Source organism: Magnolia sinica, chromosome 10 (genome assembly GCF_029962835.1).
Source record: "Magnolia sinica isolate HGM2019 chromosome 10, MsV1, whole genome shotgun sequence".
Taxonomy (NCBI): domain Eukaryota; kingdom Viridiplantae; phylum Streptophyta; class Magnoliopsida; order Magnoliales; family Magnoliaceae; genus Magnolia; species Magnolia sinica.
The window spans coordinates 7,674,368-7,697,102 of NC_080582.1; the positions used below are offsets into that span (position 1 = coordinate 7,674,368).

The following is a 22,735-nucleotide window of genomic DNA, read 5'->3' on the forward strand; positions in this document are numbered from 1 at the left end:
AGATGATCAGTGGGGCAAACTACAGATTCAGTAAGACAAATCATTAAAATTAGCGGGGCAAACTGGAAAATCAGCGGAGAAAATTAGAAGATCAGCGGGACAAACTAAGAAATCAGCGGGGCAAACTGGAAAATTAGCGGGGGAAACTGGAAAATCAGCAGGGCAAACAAGAAGATCAGCGGAGCAAACTAGAAAATCAGCGAGGTAAACTGAAAAATTAGCGGGGCAAACATGAAAATGAGCGGGGCAAACTTAACAAATAATTTTGTAGCTTGAGCCGAAAAATCTAAACATATCCAATGTTGAAATGGACCACACCACATGAAATTTTAAATTGAACTTCTAATGTTGATCATTTCTTAGGGGCCACAGAAGTTTTGGTTTAAGCTTATAATTGTGTTTTCTAGTAATCCATATCTGTATGATCTTATGAATAGGTTTGATAACAAACAAACATCACTGTTGGGCCGACTATGGTTTCGGTGGTAGAAATCATTATGCCCACTATTTCCCGTGGTATGATCCACTTGATCTTTTGATGTGCTTCAATTTGGGGGATAAACCCCTTAAAATAAATGAAAAAACAGATGGACAGTGTGGATATATTACATACATTCATTGTGGGCCCAACTGAGTTTACATAGTACAATGGGAACGTACTGACTAACTCAGTACGCAATCCGATTATGCTTGCTACGCCCCATAATGGTGTTTTATTTGTAATACATCATGTTCATCGGATTATGTAATACCCATCCGTTTTCATCGCAATATGTATACACCAAAACCCCATATGTGGAAGGGAACCTAGACATTGAGGAGGAAACCTAGACATTCAATGACAAACATGAAATTGAACGAACAAACATAAAATTCAGCGAGGAATCCTATATAAGTGAGGAAAACATGAAATTGAGGAGGGCAAACTAGATAATCAGGGCAAACTACAGATTTAGCAGACAAATCATTAAAATCATGAGCAAACCGGAAAATCAATGGGAAAGTAGAAGATCACGGGCAAACTAGGAAATCAACTGGGCAAACTAGAAAATCAGGGAAACTGGAAATCAGCATGGGCAAACATGAAAATCAGGAGGGCAAACTTAACAAATAAGTAAACTCAATGGGGAAGACATTAAGCTGGGAAAACATGAAATTCAGGGAGAAAACATGAAATTGATCGGACAAACTTGATATTCAGAGGGAAACATGAGATTCAAGCAGGCAAATCATTAAATTCAATGGGCAAACCGAAAAATCAGCGGGGAAACTAGAAGATCAACGGGCAAACTAGGAAATCAATGGGGCAAACTGAATTCAGTGGGGCAAACCGAAAAATCAGCGGGAAAACTAGAAAATCACGGGGCAAACTAAAACAGCGGGGGAAATTAGAAAATCAATGGCGAAAACTAAAAAATCAGCGGGGCAAACATGAAAATCAGCGGGGCAAACTTAACAAATAATTTCGTGGCTTGAGCTGAAAAATCTAAACATATCCAATGTTGAAATGGACCACACCACATGAAATTTTGAATTGAACTTCTAATGTTGATCATTTCTTAGGGGCCACAGAAGTTTTGGATCAAGCTTATAATTGTGTTTTCTATTAATCCATATATGTATGATCTTATGAATAGGTTTGATAACAAACAAACATCACTGTTGGGCCGACTATGGTTTCGGCGGTGGAAATCATTATGCCCACTGTTTCCCGTGGTATGATCCATCTGATCTTTTGATATGCTTCAATTTGGGGCTCAACCCCTTAAAATAGATGGAAAAATGGATGGACGGCGTGGATAGTAAATTCAATGTGGGCCCAACTGAGTTTAAAATATAAAAGGTGGGGTCCTTACTCTTGCTCGGGTGGTAAACTCTCAGGAGTTTCAACTCCCGGTCAAGAGTTCGAGTGCCATAGGTGGTGAAATTCCACCAGCGTGAGTGTGTGGGGGTGTGTGTGCAGCGTGAGTGTGTGCGGTGTGTGTCTGTGTGTAATAATAATTAAATAATATATATATATATATACACACACCTGTTTGGTGTGCTTTCTTCGCTGGACCCACCATTTCAAGAAGAAAAGACAAAATGCTGATATGAGGCTGATAAAAAGGGTGTTTTTTTTTGTCTTTCTACCGAAAATGCAGTGAGGAAATGGGGGGTGAAAGCAACGGCAGGGAAAGTGGCAGTAGAAAGGGAGAGGAAAAGCAGAGAGAGGAAATGGAGAGGAAGAGCCGTTTCCGTCAGGAGGAGGGGTATTTTCGTCCTAATATTCTGACTCCGTACGAGGAGGTCCAACTGTGTATTCTAAGTTTGTATTGCTTCAAAAAAACCGCTGGATAAAAGGTGGGGTCCACAGTCGTAAATTTCTCGCCTGATTTTGTTGTTCTTGTCCCACTGTGATATTGAGAAACCGACCTGTTCATTTGGAAGGCGCACCATTCATGGCACCATCTATGTTGATACAGGAATCTGGTTAGTCTTTTCTAGACTCGGAAACTTGTACAAGAGATAGACATAGAAGACCTTTGCTCATGTAAAGGACCTCTCGATGACTAAATTAGAAACCTAGGTCTAGTTAAATATTTAGGGTATGGGATTAAAGATTGTGTCGTACCGTTCAACATTGGGATCTTCTTATTTATAGGTGAGGAGATGCGGTGTTGTAAGGGGCACGTATACTTGTTTAGTAGGAACTAATTATAGTAGGATTTAAGTTCTTCAAACGGCAGATTTTTTCAGATCCTTGGTTGAAATTTCGAGGTGATTAGTGGGGAAGTTGATTTCTATGACCTTTGGCCGAGAACACGAAAAGACCTGATTGAGGTCAGGTCGGATCCCACAAATGATGGGCTCAGCCGTCTTGAAGTGGTTTGAGTTATGTCACAGCTAAGGTCGGCACTGTGTTTGTCTAAGGATGAGTCTTGCTGACCTGAGGTAAGTTAGCTTGCTTCATGTTATATTTAGTAGATGCATCAACCTCGTGCTTAGAGGTCGAGGTCGGCCTTTCCCTCTACTTAGTTGAGGAGGTCAAGCTCAGTCTTTCTCCATACTTGAGGAGGTTGAGTTCAGCCTTCCTCTATACTTAGTCGAGGTGACAGAGGTCCAGCCATAATAGGTTGGTTTATTTTCCTCGTAACAAGTTACATGCACAATAGGCAAACCAACATCAACATGTTGATGGATGGACAGTTAAAAATTTTCAATTGGTATTAATTATGGGCTATAGCCCATATTGGTGGGGTTTATACGTAAGGCCCACCTCTGGTGATGGAGATGATCCCAACCGTAGATAGATGGGCAAGGTGTGAGATCACTTTAGCTCATTTTATGTATGGCTAGCAAATAGGATTGTGAGTGCTGCCGTGGGAAGGAAAAACCGTCTCTCTACTTTTTAGTACAGGATAGGTGTGGAATGGACTGCAGGTGAATAAGATGAAAAAACACCCCGATCCATAGCTCAAGTGGTAGACTGAGTGAAAGATACCTCATTTCAACAATGAGGTCTTGGTATCGATTCCCTAGTGGGGGTGGCTAACAGTGAAGTATGAACTGACAATGGGTGTACTAACAAGCTAACAAAAAAAAGAAGATGAAAACAAAAAAAATGCATAAATATAAAATAGATAAAGATGTTAATGTCAAAACTGTATGGAATGGACTACATCTTGAACTTAATTGAAATGTAAAGAAAAGAAAAGAAAAGAAAGAAAAAAAAACCTAGGCTTCATTTTTTGTTTAAAATGAATGATCAAATATCTTCGATTCTAACTCTATTCCTAACCCGGTTGACTTTCTCTAATAAGTTAACTTTTCGAAGCTGATTTCACTGGATTGAACAAGATCTAAGCATTAGCGTGGGAATTTTTTTTGACATTCGTAGTTGGCGGTGTCCCCTCTCTTGGATTACTTTTTACTTAACCCTGATTTTCAGGGGCCTTCTACTATTGTTATGTTGGCTGTTGGGTGTTGAATTTATAGAACGAACCACCTTCTGATGATGAACACCTGTCAACTTTTCAACTATGCAAGATCTATAAAAGGGGATCCATATCTATGATCGGTGAAAAGGGATGCCGGGTGTCCATCGGCTTGTGATGAGCCAACCATCTACTTACTGTATTTTTTCGATCCAGTAGCCTTCGACCCTGTTTCCTTTTCTTGGGCTCTTTTTGGGTCGTACAAGGTAGGCGATCGGGTGATCTGAACCGTCTACCATCTTTAGAGGGAAGTTTAGGCATAATCCCTTCATCATATTTGGTTTCCGTCGTTTCGTTTGATAAATATGTGTAGTTTTATCAGAACATTGCCTGAGTTGGGAATTTTAGTGAATGTTGATCCATGATTTTGGTTGAAGGGTTGGAGCCGGGAATCTCTCGATCTAGTCCTGTGACCTGGTCTGGGTTGGGCCAAGGATTCCGTCTCTGAATTGGCTTGGCCATTTGATGGTGATGGGGGTTTGAGGTGCGGTTCTATCAGGATATGGCCGGCTGGTTCAAGAATAATATCTTCCGATTCAAGTAGAGTGTCTATGGGATGATTAGAAAAAAAAAAAAAATTTTAAAATTTGCCAATGTTCTAACGTCAATGCAGGAAACTGCATCACATAGATGATGTGGATTGTATGGCTAAGGTGAGTTCTGGAACGTGGCTACTTGTTGACTGCTGCATGAGTAGAGAATTTTTTCTTCTTCTTTGATTCTATTATTAAAATAAACCTCAGATAACAATCAATGGTTTAGATCATCCAAAGATAAGCTAGGTAGACAAAAAAGTAATTTTTTTTCTTCTCCTGAAACTAAGAAATACCTCCCACGAGAGATTGGAGAGGACATGCGAAGAGTCTTTCTTTCATATTTCACTCCTCTTTGAATTTAAAATTCAAATTTAAAGTATCCAAGAAAAAAAATTAAAAGGTGAATTATGGAAGAAAAATCGTGAGCCTATACCCTTCACTTCAGCCCTTGACCTTTGCAATTGAATTATACGAGCACCGGCCCAAGGAAACTGCATTTGTCAATGGGCAGAATTAATGTTTAATTGGAAGGCACATGACCGTTGTCTTGTGCCCCGCCATGCTCCCAAAATCTCTCCAATTTTGGAAGATCCTAGCCACGTTTTTCTTTTTAACACATAGGAGAGTCAGATGGAATTCTCAGTTAGTTATATGAGGTGGCCCTTTTTTTACAAAATTGCTTCGTATTTTTCTATTAAGCTACTTGATATAAGGTAAATTTAATACATCACACATCAAAACTTATACTGACGGCTAAGATTATATCCACACTGTATTTCACTTATCTATCCACTGGGCGCCAATTTTTTAGGGGATGCCTTTCTTGTGATGGAGTGTGGACAGTTTAGATCACGCCTCCCTGAGATGCACCCCAAATGATTTTTAGCAATTTCTCTAAGAAAAGTTGGAACATGTCATATCGACTTCTTGGACCTGAGACATGGTGTAATGGTAGGCCCCACTGCGAAGATCACCTTGTGGAAAATCATGCTACTCCACTCATCAGGTGGTTTACACTAGCAATATAAATGGACAACTGACGTTTACACCATTAAAATAAATGAATGATCCAACAAGGCTTAAACTATCATCCAAAATCCTTACATGTTGCCTCATACATACCATTATCACTGAGATCGATACAGACGGCCGAAAACAGCTCAATACCTGGGTGATGTGCAGAAATATGGGGCTGTGATAATACAGACAGCCAAAATCAGCCCGATACATTGGTGATGTGCAGCACCTGGTGCAGGGATGTAGATGCAAAGAGAGTAATGCCAACACAAGCACATGAAATGAACTTGGGCCACTGCATCAAACTAGTGAAGTGAGCTGGCTCGCGCATGCCCCATTCACGGGTGAGTCGGTATCGAGTCTTTGAATATATCCCATCCTATAGGCCATAGATTGCCAATTCAGATGAGTTGTTGCGTCGACCTTGCTCAAGTCGACTCGGACACGGTCTGGTAGGAAAGCTATGAATTGGCACCACGAGTCTCCCCCACTCGGACGAGTCAGGTCCGTTTACCCCGATTTGGGCATGTACTGACTTGAACCCCGACATCGACGGGCACTCTCTTTACCATTGACAGCATTAATAAAATTACAGTTGCAGTTGGCAGATGCTTTCAGCAACGTTCGTGCAGGGCCCACGCATCGTGATACCGACCATTGATTCAGTGGATGATAAATACCCTAAAAGTCTCTTATAGAATGGATGATTGGAAATCTTTTTTTTAAAGGGGCAGGGCCGGCTTTAACCTAGATGGTCCACTCACTGTCCACCGATTGATTCAGTGAATCTCACAATCTGGGTGCTTAGCACCCACCACCCACATTGATGGCCTGGATCACCAAACTACAGGGCCCCACAAATATGGAACTAAAAGCACAGGCACACTTTTTAAACTTACGGATTAATATTTTTGCCTAGGAGGAGACGATTTCTATCAAGGAAGTTGAGAATGTGTAGCAGTTGAGCATAGAAACTGATAAACAATATCATCCCTCACAAACACCAATCTCATCACACACAAATCTTCTGGGCCCCTCAAGCTTATGTGACCCATATAATCTACTAGAAATTGCAAAACCATAATAACAAACCCTCTAATCTTCGAAATTTGAAATGAAACCTTAGGTATCGTCAACTTGCGAGTGGAATACGAAGCTTGGGAATGTAGTCGTGATGTCTCTGCTCAAGACAAATAAAAAAAATCAGTACAAAAAAACCAATTATGTGTGCATTCCCTCCATGTCAAAAGAACATTAACAAATCCACTTTCTCTAAGCATAACCTCTCTCAGCCATAATGGTGAACAAAACATGGCATTGAAAAGGTTGGGTTTAACTCAACTTTAATACCCAAAAAGGACCAAAAGGTCAGTCAAAATGCCACAGAATCCTTAACACTTTTCAATCAGTTCTATCAATTGATGATGATGATGAGAAATTCCTACCCTTGAAATCCTCAAATGCCCTTAATTATTTGGTTTTACCCAAAAGGGCAATGAGTTTTACACGTTAAGGGTGTGTTTGATCGTAACAAATTTCATGAAATATCATGAAATTTTTGCATCAAATTAGACTCATTCAACTTAGGGACTAACGTATTTAAGTTATACCCATAAAAATCTATCTCACGCAGTATGAATAAAAATTTATATAAAGATGCAATTTGCAATATTGTTATCAGTATGAACATGTCAGTATGTCGAGTTTCTAGCATCTTCCATGTTGGATGTGTTTTTGTGTTCAAAAGAGCAATGTGTCAGTTTACAATTACCACAGGTTTATATGTAGGGGTGCAACTCAGGCAGGTCGGGTCGGTTTGAGGGTCGACCCGAGCCCAACCCAAGGAGGGACCCAATGCACAATGCAAACCAATCTGAATTCCAACCCAAGGTGACAACCCAAACCCAACCCAAAGTCTTCCATACTCGACCCAACCCAAACAAACCCGACCTGACCAGACCAGACCTCAACGTGACCCAAGTACATGTAATCCTTCCAACCTGAATCCAACCCGAGGACATTGACAACTTGATCCGACCCGACCTGAAATTGGGTAGGGTCAGTCGGGTTCTGGTTGACCAAAACAAAGGTAGCAGCCCTAGTTATACTGCCAGACATCATGGGGCAAATGCAGAACATACGCTTTTTGGGTCGTGTAGGACTAGCAGGAGCAGCAGTACTTGAGGCTGTTGATTGTTGTTGTTCTTGTAGGAAGCAAAAAGTCAATCAAGAACAGGAACAAATTCCAAATCACAATACAGGAAGACTTCCTCACACCCTTTTTGTCTAGGGTGATGGTGATGTCGTTAGACTCTCTACAACATGAGGTTGAACATCTATCCTAGACGCGATATAATGAATCTCATTCATGGGGGTGTCAAGCAGTATGGTTCAGAGAACGTGTCATCACTTGCCCAAGAGATGGAGTTGCTAGAATCTGCATCAGCCATAAGTTAGTGTGAGAAATAGTTCACACATTCTAAAAGCTTCTCTTAAGCCCATTTGGATCGGTTTAGCCAGCTTATAGTCCGGAATGACATCCCCATTTCAATCAAGAAGCACATTGCACAAAACATGAGGTTGTGACAGAGCTTTTCCAGAAATGGTCAACAGTGTCTGATCTCCACCAAGGTCCACATCCAAATAACTTCAAAAGTCCTTATACAAGTGCTTGCAGTGTCGAAGGATCTACTTCCGTGGCACAATCCCCAACATCCTCTTATAAAGCCCCAAGCCACCATATGGCAAAAGAAAAGCGGTTACGAATATGGTTAGTCATACATCCTACTTCATGAGGTTGAGAAATCTATTCAGGGAAGGAGGGAAGCTTCCCCAACCTACAACACTGCTATGTCTGACCAATGTTTTAAATATCGTTATCGCGTAATGTATCGCACCCTTGGGATATGGATACATATTGATTATCGCATGGGATATATCGGTTATATCGCGTAATTTATCATTGATGTTGGGAAACATGGGAACATTGGGAAATTAGTTGAATTTTTCAATGAAACTTCAGGGATAATTGAAAAAGACATCAATACACAATTAGAAATCAAAATATCACAAAAAGGGGTGCACATAATAGGGGTTTCCTTTGTATAGGGTCCTAATATGCGCTTTCCAATTGAACTTATGCAAGTATATTCAAACTCTATTCATATAATTTATAAATGTAAGAAGCCATGTATAGAAAACCAAGCAATACATTCAAAAGAAAAAGAAGAATTACTAGATGAGGTTATATACATGTTTAATTTTATGTTTGGATATAAAGATTGCAATTGATTTGCAAGAAATTGAGAAATTTAGATTTTTCTTAATTTTCCGCAACTTAACCCATCTCCCCCAAATCTCGAAATCGAAGTTCCAATGATTTTTCATGGCAAACATAAAGAATCATAGATTTGTAACCATTTGACACCGGTTTAACATAATTTACAGCAAAAACATGGATAAAAATTTCAAAATGCTCACCAGATCGAATATGTGGGATATATCGACACTAGTGCGTTTCGTATCGCACAGGTGGGATAAAAGATATATCCTGGGATATATCGGCTGATATCGTCGATATTTAAAACACTGTGTCTGACATTCTTCTTACCCCTCCTACAAGAAGGATATCGATACTTCTCTTTACCTAATACATCGGTACCCATCACAGGGCGTCATGCCCCATGGCCCCTAACCATTATTGGGCATACAAAAATGCCAAGGTGATTCATGTGAAGGCCGGCTGAAGAGGATTTTCACTGCATGCACGAGGGACAAGGGTGGCAGCCATCTCAGACTCTTGAACGCCTTATATATCATTCTTACAAAATGCATTATTGAAATATTTTTAATGAACTATTTTTAGAATATTTTTATTGATTTTGGTTCTAATTATTTAAAATATTCATATTCATATACCAGGGAACCAAATCCAACATGGAACCCATAACCCATGTTTTGTCATATCTGGCAAGGGAATACCATGTGTGAATAAGGATCAGGATATCATAGGATGGGTCACCTATTGGATAGATCATTAGCCCAAAAAGCACCAGTTAGTTGATCTCAAATATCTATGTAAACATTTCATTCAGTGTTAGCAAATCCATGCTTGTGTGAGAAGAATGATATGTCCCGTATCGGTATCGGTTGGCGTAACGGTGACCTCCAAAACCGATACGGATACGGGGCGTAACGGCGATACGGGGGTGTAACGGCGCAAATTATTATTATTATTTTTTTTTGCAAAAAAATATGAAAAAATATGGATTAAATCCGGAATATTCTAAGCATTCCAAATATGCATTCATTTATAAATTGGAACATGTTTATGGTGGTGTAACGGTCCACTCTTTGGTGAGAAGTTGTATCGGACTATCTGATGAATTTATGAACCAGATAACCTGAATTTGACTACAAAATTCATATATTTAATTTTCTAACTATCTACTATCAATGATAGATATATTAGAATGAATGTAATATGAAAATATCTTACATTTAGGTGTTTGCAATTATTTTTGAGGGCCAAAATTCATGCGTAAATAGAAAAAAATATAAAAAAATATAAAATGGCACCCCAAATATGTAAAATGCACATTAACATGTTCTACTATGATTAACACATCATATGACATCATTAAAACAGCAAAAGAATCATTAAAAAATGATTTTTCGAATTTTCAAAAAAAGGGCCGAAATAAATGCGTAAATAGAAAAAAATATAAAAAAAATATAAAATGGCACCCCAAATATGTAAATTGCACATTAACATGTTCTACTATGATTAACACATCATATGACATCATTAAAACAGCAAAAGAATCATTAAAAAATGATTTTTCGAATTTTCAAAAAAAGGGCCAAAATAAATGCGTAAATAGAAAAAAATATTAAAAAATATAAAATGGCACCCCAAATCTGTAAAATGCACATTAACATGTTCTACTATGATTAACACATCATATGATGTCATTAAAACAGCAAAAGAATCATTAAAAAATGATTTTTCGAATTTTCAAAAAAAGGGCCAAAATAAATGCGTAAATAGAAAAAAATATAAAAAATATATAAAATGGCACCCCAAATCTGTAAAATGCACATTAACATGTTCTACTATGATTAACACATCATATGATGTCATTAAAACAGCAAAAGAATCATTAAAAAATGATTTTTCGAATTTTCAAAAAAAGGGCCAAAATAAATGCGTAAATAGAAAAAAATATTAAAAAAATATAAAATGGCACCCCAAATCTGTAAAATGCACATTAACATGTTCTACTATGATTAACACATCATATGATGTCATTAAAACAGCAAAAGAATCATTAAAAAATGATTTTTCGAATTTTCAAAAAAAGGGCCAAAATAAATGCGTAAATAGAAAAAAATATTAAAAAAATATAAAATGGCACCCCAAATCTGTAAAATGCACATTAACATGTTCTACTATGATTAACACATCAAATGGCATGATTAAAACAGCAAAACAACCATTAAAATTTGATTTTTCGAATTTTAAAAAAAGGGGCCAAAATTCATGCGTAAATAGAAAAAAATATTAAAAAATTATTAAATGGCACCCCAAATCTGTAAAATGTACATTAACATGTTCTACTATGATTAACACATCATATGACATGATTAAAACAGCAAAACATATTAAAAAAAGTATAAATACCTATTTTTGACGAATTTCTGAAAAATGGCCCACCGAGCTTTGATTCAAAAAAATCTATGATATAATGTGTTTTCATCTCAAATACCTAGCTAAGGTTGGTCGAAATTAGTAGTAGAAGGAGTGAAAAACAGTTTGGAAGCAAAAGGTTTCAAAAAAACAGCAAAAAATGAGCTAAAAATGAAAAAAAAAAAAAGTTACCGTTACGGGCCCGTTACGGGCCCGTAACGGCCCGTTACGGCCGTTACACCCCGTAACGGGCCCGTATCGGCCGATACGGGTACAAAATCGGGTCAGTGTTAGCAAATCCATGCTTGTGTGAGAAGAATGATCCAGTGCTCCAGAAGCTCAAATTATAGTGCTCTCGGTTGCACAGGAAAACATGGACAGTCCAACCAATGAATTTGGAACTGAATTCGTGTATGCCACATTCACAATCTATAAAATCAAACACTTTAGTCTAAAACAAATGATGATGAGTAAACAGAGAATCAAGTTTTGACTTACTTGAGGTACTGTAGGGTCATATTCTTCAAAAGAGAAGGGTGTCGCAAGACAAGGTTCCGCCACTCTTCCTTATCAATCCTCCCATCATGTTTCGTATCAGCCTCCTCGAAGGTCTGAAGTACCAGAGAGAGAAAAAAAAAGAAGAAGCATATTTTAAGTGGATCCTGCTGAGCCCTCAGCAAAATTAATAGACAATCACATTTATTAATATCATCCACCAAATGACTAGGTTGCAGTACAGAATGTCCAAGAACTTTAAAACAAAGGGAAAAAAGGGGTACAAACTACTATAATTTTTATTTTTAAAGTTGTTCTTCTATGAATCAATGAGTCATGCCAGAGCAAGATGATGATGTGTGTGCGTGCATGCATTTGTGTGTGTGTGTGTGTGTGTAAGGCAAGCAAGATATATTAATGACTACATTTCCAAAATTGTTTACATATATAGTTTTGTGATCTGGCATTGTAAAAGGAGAAGCATGTTAGGGGCTCCTCAAGCAATAAATACAATTAGCACTGGTCATACAAACTCCTTTGAATGAACCATGCCAGTCACAAACCCTCAACATCTCATTCATTCAAAACCAATAGTTTGATTAATCAATTGATTAGAACAGCATATATATAGCATAAAAATTAAAAGAAAAACAGGCAGAAGCAAAGGCAAAGTCAAGCCAATAGGACAAGATCAAGCACCTTATCAATGATACTTTCTATCACATCATCTGAAAGGTTCATTCCAGATTCAGCCAGTGTAGCCACAACCATTTGCTTCACCTGTATAGAATAAATCAAGAGTTTACATAATAGTATTATTTAGAAACAATAAATCTATCGGCACTAAGTACATGGATGTCTAGACTAGAATTCGATGCCCCCATAGTGGGCGGTGTTCACACCGATGGATTGTTTTCTGTCTAGAGGTCACAAGTGTCAAAGTCTAGAAAGGGGAGCCAATTAAAAGTTTAATGGTTTTCTTTACTAAGTTCTTTTTTTTTTTGCACAACCAGCTGATAGGGAAGATCCACCCAAACATAGGCACGTCCAGGCTAAGTTTGACACAAGAACTACAACAAAAGTAGAGAATGAAATATATTTCTTTTATTGAATTCAGAAGTGCCTTGAGAATACTCATGTGAGGCCCTTAATTAGACATCAAAACTACGAAGCATTTCAAACTCGGGACACAAGCAGAATTCACAAACTGTAAATTAACCATGAAAACTTTGCCATATATAATGTACTCCAGTCTTGGTGGAAAAAAATTTAGACACCGCATTTGATCCTACAATAACTCGTAGATTGTAATCAACCTATGTCCTGGACCAGTAGATAACGCTTGATTGTATTCAACCTATGTAATAGTCACATTGCGTCTACGTGAGTTTTGTGCTCTCATTGCTGGTCCCAAGCCTGGATAAAGGAGGGTTGTGTCAGGTTGGGAGTTGGCATCAAACTTATGCCATAACGTCCATCATGAATCCAAAAAATATGACAATCCAAACTCATGTTGGGGCGTTCTTGTAAGCAACACACTGCATCGTAATCCGCATGTAGTGAGAAATGGGTAAAGGCTGGTTAGGGCGTCCACGAAAAGCAATGCGCCACAACAACGGCCAGTTGTTGTGAGAAGCAAGGGTTTCCATGCCATTCTAGATGCACATGGGTAAAGAAGCTAGTCAAGGAGAATAGGATTTGCCTTGCCATATGGAATATAGAAACATTGATTGATAAGAATATAGAGTTGGTAGATACGATAAAACGAATTTGTAAACATAGCTTGCATTCAGGAGACGAAGTGAAAAAAGGGCCAAAACTAAAGAAATTGGTGGATATAAACTTTGGTAAAAATGGTGTAGGGATAGTGGTAGAAAAAAACTTGAAGGATAAAGTCATAGATGTTAAGAGAGTAAGTGATAGGATTTTATTAATAAAACTTGTGTTAGTAGAGGAGATAATCAATGTCATTGGTGCATATGGGCCGCACGTAGGGTTGGAGGATAGAATCAAAGGGCAATTCTTGGAGGATGTGGATAGACTAATTGCAAGGAATTTCAAACTGAGAAGATATTTGTAAGAGGAGATTTTAAATGGTCATGGAGGAAAAGAAAGTAAAGGATATGAGAGCATACATGGAGGATATGGTTTGGGGAGAAGAAATGAGATGAGGGATGCCATCCTTGATTTCGTTATGGTACACAATTTAGCTCTAGCAAACGCATACTTTAGAAAGAGAGATGACCATTTAATAACTTAGAGATGACCATTTAATAACTTTCAAAAGTGGATCATATACAAGCCAAATGGATTTCTTTCTACCTAAGGATTGCAATGTAAGGAAACAAGATAATCAATATGTAAGGATTGCAATGTTATACCTGGGGAGAGTCTGACTGCACATTAGAGGTTAATGGTTATGGATATTTGCATTAAAAGATGGAAGAAAGGGAGTGATACTAATAGGTGTCCAACAACTAGGAAGCAAAATTAAAAAGGAGAAAAAACAATGTTATTTAGAAATAACTTGGAAGAAAGAAAGGGGAATGTCGACAAAGAAAATATTTTGTGGAATGAGATGGATGAGTGCATTAGGAAAGTGCCAAAAAATGTTTTAAGACTAGAGCAAAGTGTTCCATATCTATTACGATACGACCGTAAAGGCCAATACGCATAGGTAACAGCCATGACCGTTACGCGATAAGAGGGTGAAACGGGGCAGTCGACTTTTTTTTTTTTTTTAAACCATATCGGTTGCTATGAGTGTTGTAGCAGCCGTTACGGGGCATAACAGCTGTTACCCCCGTAACGGTAAAAAAACGACTACTTGTTTTTCCATTTAAATCCATTTTCTCCTCATTTTTCCACTTTTCGCATTCTAAAAAGTTTCCTATATTATTCTACAACAGATTTCAACCCCTCTTACTATACTTTCTAGGATTAAAACCGTACATTGAAGCGATTAGAGCGAATTGAAGCTCCAAGGGCCATTTTTTTCAAAAAAATGAAAAAAGTGGTATTTATGTCTCTCTTTTTTTCCGATTTCTAGTTCTAATGCTTCATTGTGATCTATAAATATTATAGACACATAACCATATTCATAAATTCATCAGACAACCAAATACAACACTCTCACCAAAGAGGGGACCATTACACTAATATAAACATGTTCAAAACAAAAAATGAATACATATTTGCATTATTTTGAAATTTCTAAATATTTTTCTAGAATTTTTCGATCAACAAAAATAGTCAACAATTACAGAAGCCGTAACGATCGTTACGCCTCCATATCGGCCAATACCCATATCAGTAATGGTGGTGACCGTTACGGCCACCGTTACATATACGGAATACCTTGATCATGATCAGGAGGGAAAAGCCAATTATATGAAGAAACTTGGTGGTGGAATGACGATGTACAAAAAGCCATTCACGAGAAATGTTCATGTTTCAAAGCTTGCCATTAGACTAGAAATGATGAAAATTTTGAACAATCTAGAAATGCCTAAAGACTGCCAAGAAAGTAGTACATGAGGCCAAACATAAGACTTATGATGATTTTAAAAAAGATTGGAGACCAGAGAAGGTAAGAAAAATGACTTCAAACCTGCAAAAATGAGAGAGAGGAACGGTCGGGACCTAGATCATGTTAGATGCATTAAGTGTGACAATTAGAGGGCACTAGTGAAAAAACAATGAGATCTATGAAAGGTGGAGAAGCTATTTTCAAAACTTGTTAAATGCAACAACTTTGAGAGCATAGGGATAGATGGAACCAACTCAAAAGACACCGGATACCATAGATAATTTCTTAGGACTAAGATATTTGAAGTGAAAGAAGCTTGTAGAAAGATGGAAGGAAAAAAAAAAAAGGCCCTTGGACTAGATGGTATTTTGGTTGATGAAGTTGTTCAATGAGATTGTAAGATCAAAGTAAATTTGTAACAAATGGAGATGAAGTGTCATGGAACCTATTATAAGAACAAAGGAGATATACATAGCTGCACTAACTATCATAGGATTGAACTTATGAGGTATACTAAGGGCATGTTTGGACAAGCAACTTAAGAGGGAGTGGGCGGGATAGGATTGTAAAATCCTATCCCTTCCGTATGGCTGTCTGTTTGGGCGGCAAGGGATTGATATCTCCTACAGATTTCGCTGGATTAGGACGGGACTCCTAAGAGGGATTACGAAATCCCGTGCTAAAGAAATCGCGTCGTCCGATCCCTTCTCGAGCCCATCCCATGCCCGTTCGCAATCCATCGTACGGACTGCGGGATGGGATTTCACAGGGTTTCTTGCTGGCGAGAGAGATGGCGGGTGGAAGGTTTTTGGCGCGAAATCTGGTTACAAGGGTTGCCTTCAGGTCGCGACGGCTGTTTTCATTGATCGGGCGCTGCCATCGCAAGCTGATAGTGTCTGAGGGCTGAGGTAGGTCTTCTTCCTCGCCCCCGAGCATGAAACGCCGTGGTGTAGTGTTCAGAGGTCCTGCATGTTCTAGAAAATGTTTATTTTTGTAGCGTCGAAGAGGTCCACGATGAATTTTCATGCCTGTGATGTACCCCTGTCATCACCGGCGAAATAGGCCCTCCGAGATGCATTTGGCCTGGCTGGCTGGCTGCCATGGCTTCGGGATTTCTGATAGATATGTACAGTTGGATTTCTTCTTTATACTTCATATATACTGTTATTTTATTCCTAATACTCTAAGCTTTCTTATGCACATCAGATGTATTTCCCTGCATCGTTTCATTGTCTTGAAGTTCATTGATCTCGAATGGTGGATTTGTTGTAGGAAGTATGGCCGTGTGGGTTTTCTTCCATTTCGCTTTAAAGAGAGAGAGAGAGAGAGAGAGAGAGAGAGAGAGAGAGTCTCCTCCTTCAAATTTACAAGCAGATTTAAAGGAAATCGCCCCAAACCATGTTTTAAAAAAGTAAATAAATAAATAAAGAATCGCAAAGTCTTAAAATCAAGCCCTTGCGAATGCTATAGGCCTCGACCGTCTGGATAGATGTTAGACTCACCAAACTCTCTTGCCAAAGAAATCGTAAAGTCCTTCCAAATGCTACCCACCAGGCTTACTCTAGGCTGACACACGCATGCATGCGCACATGCACATCCACACGCACAAAGAGAGAGAAGGGGCAGTGAGAGTGCTTGGGACATTTGGCAAGTAAGATGGTTTGATTTTAGGGGTAAAAAGAGGAGGATAGATCTTTTCCCAACCTCTACATTCTAACTTCCCATTGCTTTGATACAAATCATACAATGTTAGAAAGATATGAGAGAACAGAATTAGGTGCACCACCATATGCTCTCAACAGGGGCTTCATCTTCTATATCGATCTATATCAGTCAAAACACAAACACTTAACTGGTACAAAAGAGGATACACAATAATGTACAAAAAATTAAGGAAAAAACCCCTATATATTAGTGTGTACACTATACATCCTTTAGCACCCAGGATTGGAGTAATTGGGTTATTGACCATTCACAACAATTTTGATCTCTTGACACCTTGGCATAAGATACTTGACCATTCACAAAAATTTTGATGTCTTGACACATTGGCACAAAGAAGTTTGTTAATGAAAACATCAGCTAATTGTTGAAACTGCCCTTCTTCTTACAACAAACCCACACAACCATTCTCCTACAACAAATCCACCATCCGAGATCAATGAACTTCAAGACAATGATACGATGCAAGGCAATACATCGGATGTGCATAAGAAAGCTTAGGGCGTGTTTGGATTCACGGTTTCGAGTGTATAGTATCGTATTAGTGAGGTTGATGGGACATGTCCCTCGTTTGGAAACGAACGGCGGGCGACGCATTCAACGCGCTAATACGCCCGAGAACCACTTTGCATCATCGATGGGATTGTACCGCGCAACCGGCCGGACGTTCAGTCAGACGTAAACAGGAAGAAAGCATTTTCTTCTTTCACTGTGTTGTTGGTAATGCCCAGTATGGCCGTCTTTTGACAAATCCACACCGTCCATCATCTTCCTCTCGAGATTTAAACCATGAATGGTGAGCTTTGATCATCCGATGATGTGGCGCATTGAGACAATCAAGTTGAAACAATAGCCGAACAGTCTTCTTTTGATCATTGTAGCAATCATGAGGAAGTACAAGGCCATGAAAGGTCAACATGTTTTTGATGGGTTTTTCTCCCTCTACCTAATGAACGGTTCAGATCCACCTTTCACTGCATGATGGTGGCCCACAACGAAAAGACGGAACCTCTGTTTGGCAACAGAGTCGACGTACGTCGACTCTGTGAAGTTTGGTGGCCCACTTATTGAAGCTTCTTGGAAAATCCACTCCGTCCATTGGATTTAGGACGAAAAACCATCCGGAAGGGAGTGCTTTTGGAGTGAAATCAGCGTGACCCATGAGGGTGTTTACTCTGCCGTCCATTTCATGTTTAACGGTTGAGATTCTGCAATAGTTTGCATAGAAACGAAAGGATACATAGGCAAGGGTAATGCCCACCCTCTGAAGTGAATGAACGACTCAGATCATTCAATGGAACAGTGAGTGGGCCCCACTACACGCACGTATATACATTGTGTGGCCCATATCCGATCGTTTCCAAATATTGATCTGACATGAAATTATATACATGCTAAAGTAATACGTCCTATCCAAGCATCGGTTAGTGGCACGTCTCCGCTGGATGTATTCTGAATATTGCCCAACGTATACGTGAACAGTATCGGATACAATACAATACAACCAAAACGTGAATCCAAACACGCCCTTAGAGCATTAGGAATAAAAGAACAGTATATATGAAGTATAAAGAAGAAATCCAACTGCACATATCTATCAAAAATCCCGAAGCCATGCTAGCCAGCCAGACCGGCCAAATGCATCTCGAAGGGCCTGTTTCGCCGGTGATGACAGGGGTACATCACAGGCATGAAAATTCATCGTGGCCCTCTCAGACGCTACAAAAATAAACATTTTCTGAAATATGTAGGACCTTTGGACACCACACCAGGGCGTTTCATGCTCGGGGGTGAGGAAGAAGACCTACCTTAGCCCTCAGACACCATCAACTCGCGATGACAGCGCCCGGTCGATGAAAACAGCTGTCGCGACCTGAAGGCACCCCTTATAACCAGATTTCGCGCCAAAAACCCTCCACCCGTCATCTCTCCCGTTAGCAAGAAACCCTGTGAAATCCCATCCCGCAATCCATACGATAGACTGCGGACGGGCATGGGATGGGCTCGAGAAGGGATCGGACGACGCAATTTCTCCAGCACGGGATTTCGTAATCCCTCTTAGGAGTCCCGTCCGAATCTAGCGAAATCTACAAGAGATCAATCCCTCGTCGCCCAAACAGACAGTCATACAGAAGGGATAGGATTTTACAATCCTATCCCACCTACTTCCTCTTAAGTCGCCCGTCCAAACACGCCCTAAAGCAATTGACTCCTTGCACTGAATAGAAAACACCTTGAGGCTTTAGTTCGGAGTTTTCAGCTAGCATGTTTGGTAATCTTTACCATGCTTTGCCAACCATGTTTCATCTATAAATTCTTCAGTGCCCACTGCATTTTTGGATGGTAACAAACGAATAACGGTGGCCCATGGAATGTTTTCAACGGTGGTTTGATTATCACCGCACATTCCTTCGGTGTGGTCCACTGGAGATATGGACCTGCTTCATTTTCTGGAATATATATTTACATCAGTCCAATGGCGCGATGAACGGCATGGATGAGACAAATACATCACAGTGGGCCCCACAGAGCCCTGCCCGGACGGGCTGTCTGGCCTGGGCTGTGACATATATGACTTTTGAATCCCGCCCCACCAAAACCCAATCTGCCCAAACGGGCAGCCTTTGAAATCCATGGGATTGCATGCAATCCCATGCCCGGCCAAACGGGACAATTGTTTGGCATCCCTGGATAAGGCAGGCTTCCCAAACATGCAGGATTTTTTGCCATGGGATACATCAATACCATGGAATTGGCACCAATCCACTGACGCTGCCATCATTACCTTAAAACTGATCCCATCCACCCTAATACCATTCAATCCGCCTGGCCAAACAGGCCCTAAAAAACTTTGAGAGAGTAATTGAGCAAAGACCAAGACATGAGACTATTTTATTAGAAAACCAATTTGATTTCATGTTTGGGAGGTTTGCCAATGAAGCTATTTTCCTACTTAGACAACTAATGGGAAAATAAGGAAAGAAGGATCTCCACATGGTCATTATTGACTCAAAGAAAGCATGAGATACGGTCCCTAGAGAGGTAATTTAGTGGATGTTGGGAAAGACAGTAGTCTCAAGAGGATATATTAACATTGTCAAGGATATGTATGAAAGCGCGGTAACAAATGTGAGGACCACTAGTGGAGACAAATGAGTTTCCAATTACTGCAAGCTTACATTGGGGGTCAGCTTTGAGCCTACACCTTTCCCATTGGCTATGGACAAGTTAATGAGGCATTTGCAGGAAGAGATCCCATGGTGAATGTTGTTTGTAGGTAGCATAAAAAAAAATAAAATTTGGAGAGATAACGATGATTTTATTAGGAGACTCGCAAACGCGAGAAAAAATACAAGCCCGACAAGAAGAGCGGCCACTCAAACAAAAGGGCCGACCGGAGCCACCTTAACATGGACCGCCCATTCAAAAACAAAATGGTTGATCCTTTGAATGACCTCATTTACCCCGACATTGACATTATAAAAACAACGAGCATTCCTCGCTCCCCAAATCATCCAAAGGATAACCATGATGAGGAGCCGCCAAATAGCTTTTCGAGTCTTACCAACTCCCATATGCCATGCCCAAAGTAGATCGTCCACAGATTTAGGCATGACCCAACCAACGTTATACCATGATAGAAAATAATCCCAAACCTTTGATGCGCAACCCAAGTAACTCGTCGAATTCCTCATCCACAAGATCTCTACGACAAGGAGGGAGCTACCTTGTCCCCTTCCCAAGAGTAGCACTCTTCCACACAAATAAATCTGTTAGGAGCAACCATAGCTACCCTCGAGAAAACATCTTGTTACGCTTGAGAGCCACACCACACATCCACCCAAAAACGAATGCGAGATCCTCTTCTTAGCCAGAAGGGGACACCTCTGCTCACTAAATGCTAGACGCAATACCTTTCCAAGCACTTGAGTCTCCATATAGAGAGGAGGTTTTAACGAACCAACCACCCTCCTGTAAGCCATACTTTGCAGCAATCAACCTTATCCAATATTTGTCCTCCTCAACCAAAAATATCTATATCCATTTCCCAAGAAGGGTCATATTTACCATAGCTAAGGGTCTAATGCCCGCTCACCCTTCTTTAATAGGTTTAAACCTCTTCTTATTTTAGAAGATGAAACTTGCACCCTTCGCTTGCCTCATTCCATAAGAAATCCCTCAGCTTCTCAAGCTTTTCCAAAACTGAACTTGGGCATTTAATAAGGGGCCAAAAATAAGCCGGCATATTGGAAAAGGTCGTCTTCATCAAAGTTAGTTGACCACCCAAGAAGAGGCATCTTCATTGCCGAGAAGCAAGCTTCTGTTGAATTCTTTCAATAACCATATTCCACAGATGGACAACTGGCTTGCCAATACAGAGAAGTAATCCAAGGTACTTTGTAGGGAAGGAAGCAGAGCGGCATCCAAAGATATTAGCGAACCGAAGAAGTTCCTTCTTATCGACATGCACTCCCAAAATCTCGGATGTCATGGCATTGATCTTCATACCCAAAACCGCCTCGAAGCAAACTAGAACTTTGCACAGGTTCCGAATTGACTCCTCCGCCTAACAAAAAAGGATGGTGTCATTCGCATGCTGCAGGTGACTAATAGTCTCCTCAAACCCTGGGGTTTGAAAGCCACGAAAGATATCGTTCGCCTTGCCTTTCCGAAGCATCATGCTAAGGGCCTTCGCAACCACCACAAATAAAGATACGGAGAGACAGGGTCTCCCTTCCTGAGACCCCGGGAAGCTCTAAAGAAGCCTTTGGGGGTCTCATTAACCAAGATGGAAAAAGTGGCCGTACGTATGCACGATCTGATCTGGCCTCTACACTTGATACTGCATCCCAATCTGCAAAGCATGTAATCTAGGAACGCCTGGTCTACATGGTCATAAGCTTTTTTGATGTCTAACTTGCAAATGATGCCGCTTTTCCTCTCTGTGTCTGGAATTAATGGATTCATGAGCCATCAGTGTAGCATCCAGGAACTATTTGCCCATACCAAAAGCCCCCTGGCTTTCCAAGATCACCTTATGAATGAGGTCTCTGAATCTAAGGGCTAGATCACCTTAGGAATGAGGTCCCTAAATCTAAGGGCTAAAATCTTTGCCAAGATTTTATAAGACCCCCCAATTGAATTGATTGGCCTAAAATCTTTTAGTTGCTCAACCCCCTCCTTGGGAATGAGAGGAACAAAGGAAGCTCCCAATTCAACTGCAAGGCGTCCACTTTTCAAGAATTTTATCTCGAAGTCCGGGACGTCCTTCCCCACAATGTGCTAGAAAACCTTTGGAAGATGACATAATTTTGATTGACAAGATGAGTGAAAGCATAAACAATCAAGCTAGATTTATGAAGGAATACTTAGGATCGAAAGGATTTAAAATTAATTGAACTAAAATAAAGTATATGGAATGCAATCTTAGTAATAATAGGAGTGAAAACAACAAATTAGTTAAAGAGAGTTGACCAAGAAATTTTCCAAAACAACTACTTTTGATGCCTTAGATCAATTATTCATGAGATCGAAAAGGATGTTTTCCATAGAATTCAAGCTAGGTGGAAGAAATGGGGATTTGCCTATGGAGTTTGGAGTTTTATATGAATGTTGTGTACCACTTAAACTGAAAGGGGAATTTTATAGGATAGCTATAAGACCAACCATGCTTTGTGGGACATAACATTGGCCAGTTAAAGAAAACATGTTCATATGATGAGTGTAGTTGAAATGAGGATGTTGAGATAGATGGGTGGCAAGAAGGGGA

At 39.8% G+C, this 22,735-nt stretch overlaps 1 protein-coding gene across 1 annotated transcript in view; it reads right to left on the reverse strand.

Moving 5' to 3' along the window:
• Positions 1 to 6,459: 6,459 nt before the first annotated feature.
• The window catches only part of LOC131257899 (calcineurin B-like protein 3), a 29,456-nt gene continuing 13,180 nt past the window's right edge, over positions 6,460 to 22,735 (reverse strand). Inside the window, exons 8-10 of the mRNA XM_058258828.1 lie at positions 12,414 to 12,494; positions 11,718 to 11,830; positions 6,460 to 6,710 (exon numbers count right to left, since the gene is read on the reverse strand). Of these exons, the coding sequence (XP_058114811.1) occupies positions 6,653 to 6,710; positions 11,718 to 11,830; positions 12,414 to 12,494 (252 nt within the window). The 3' untranslated portion in view covers positions 6,460 to 6,652. The remainder of the gene's footprint in view (positions 6,711 to 11,717; positions 11,831 to 12,413; positions 12,495 to 22,735) is intronic.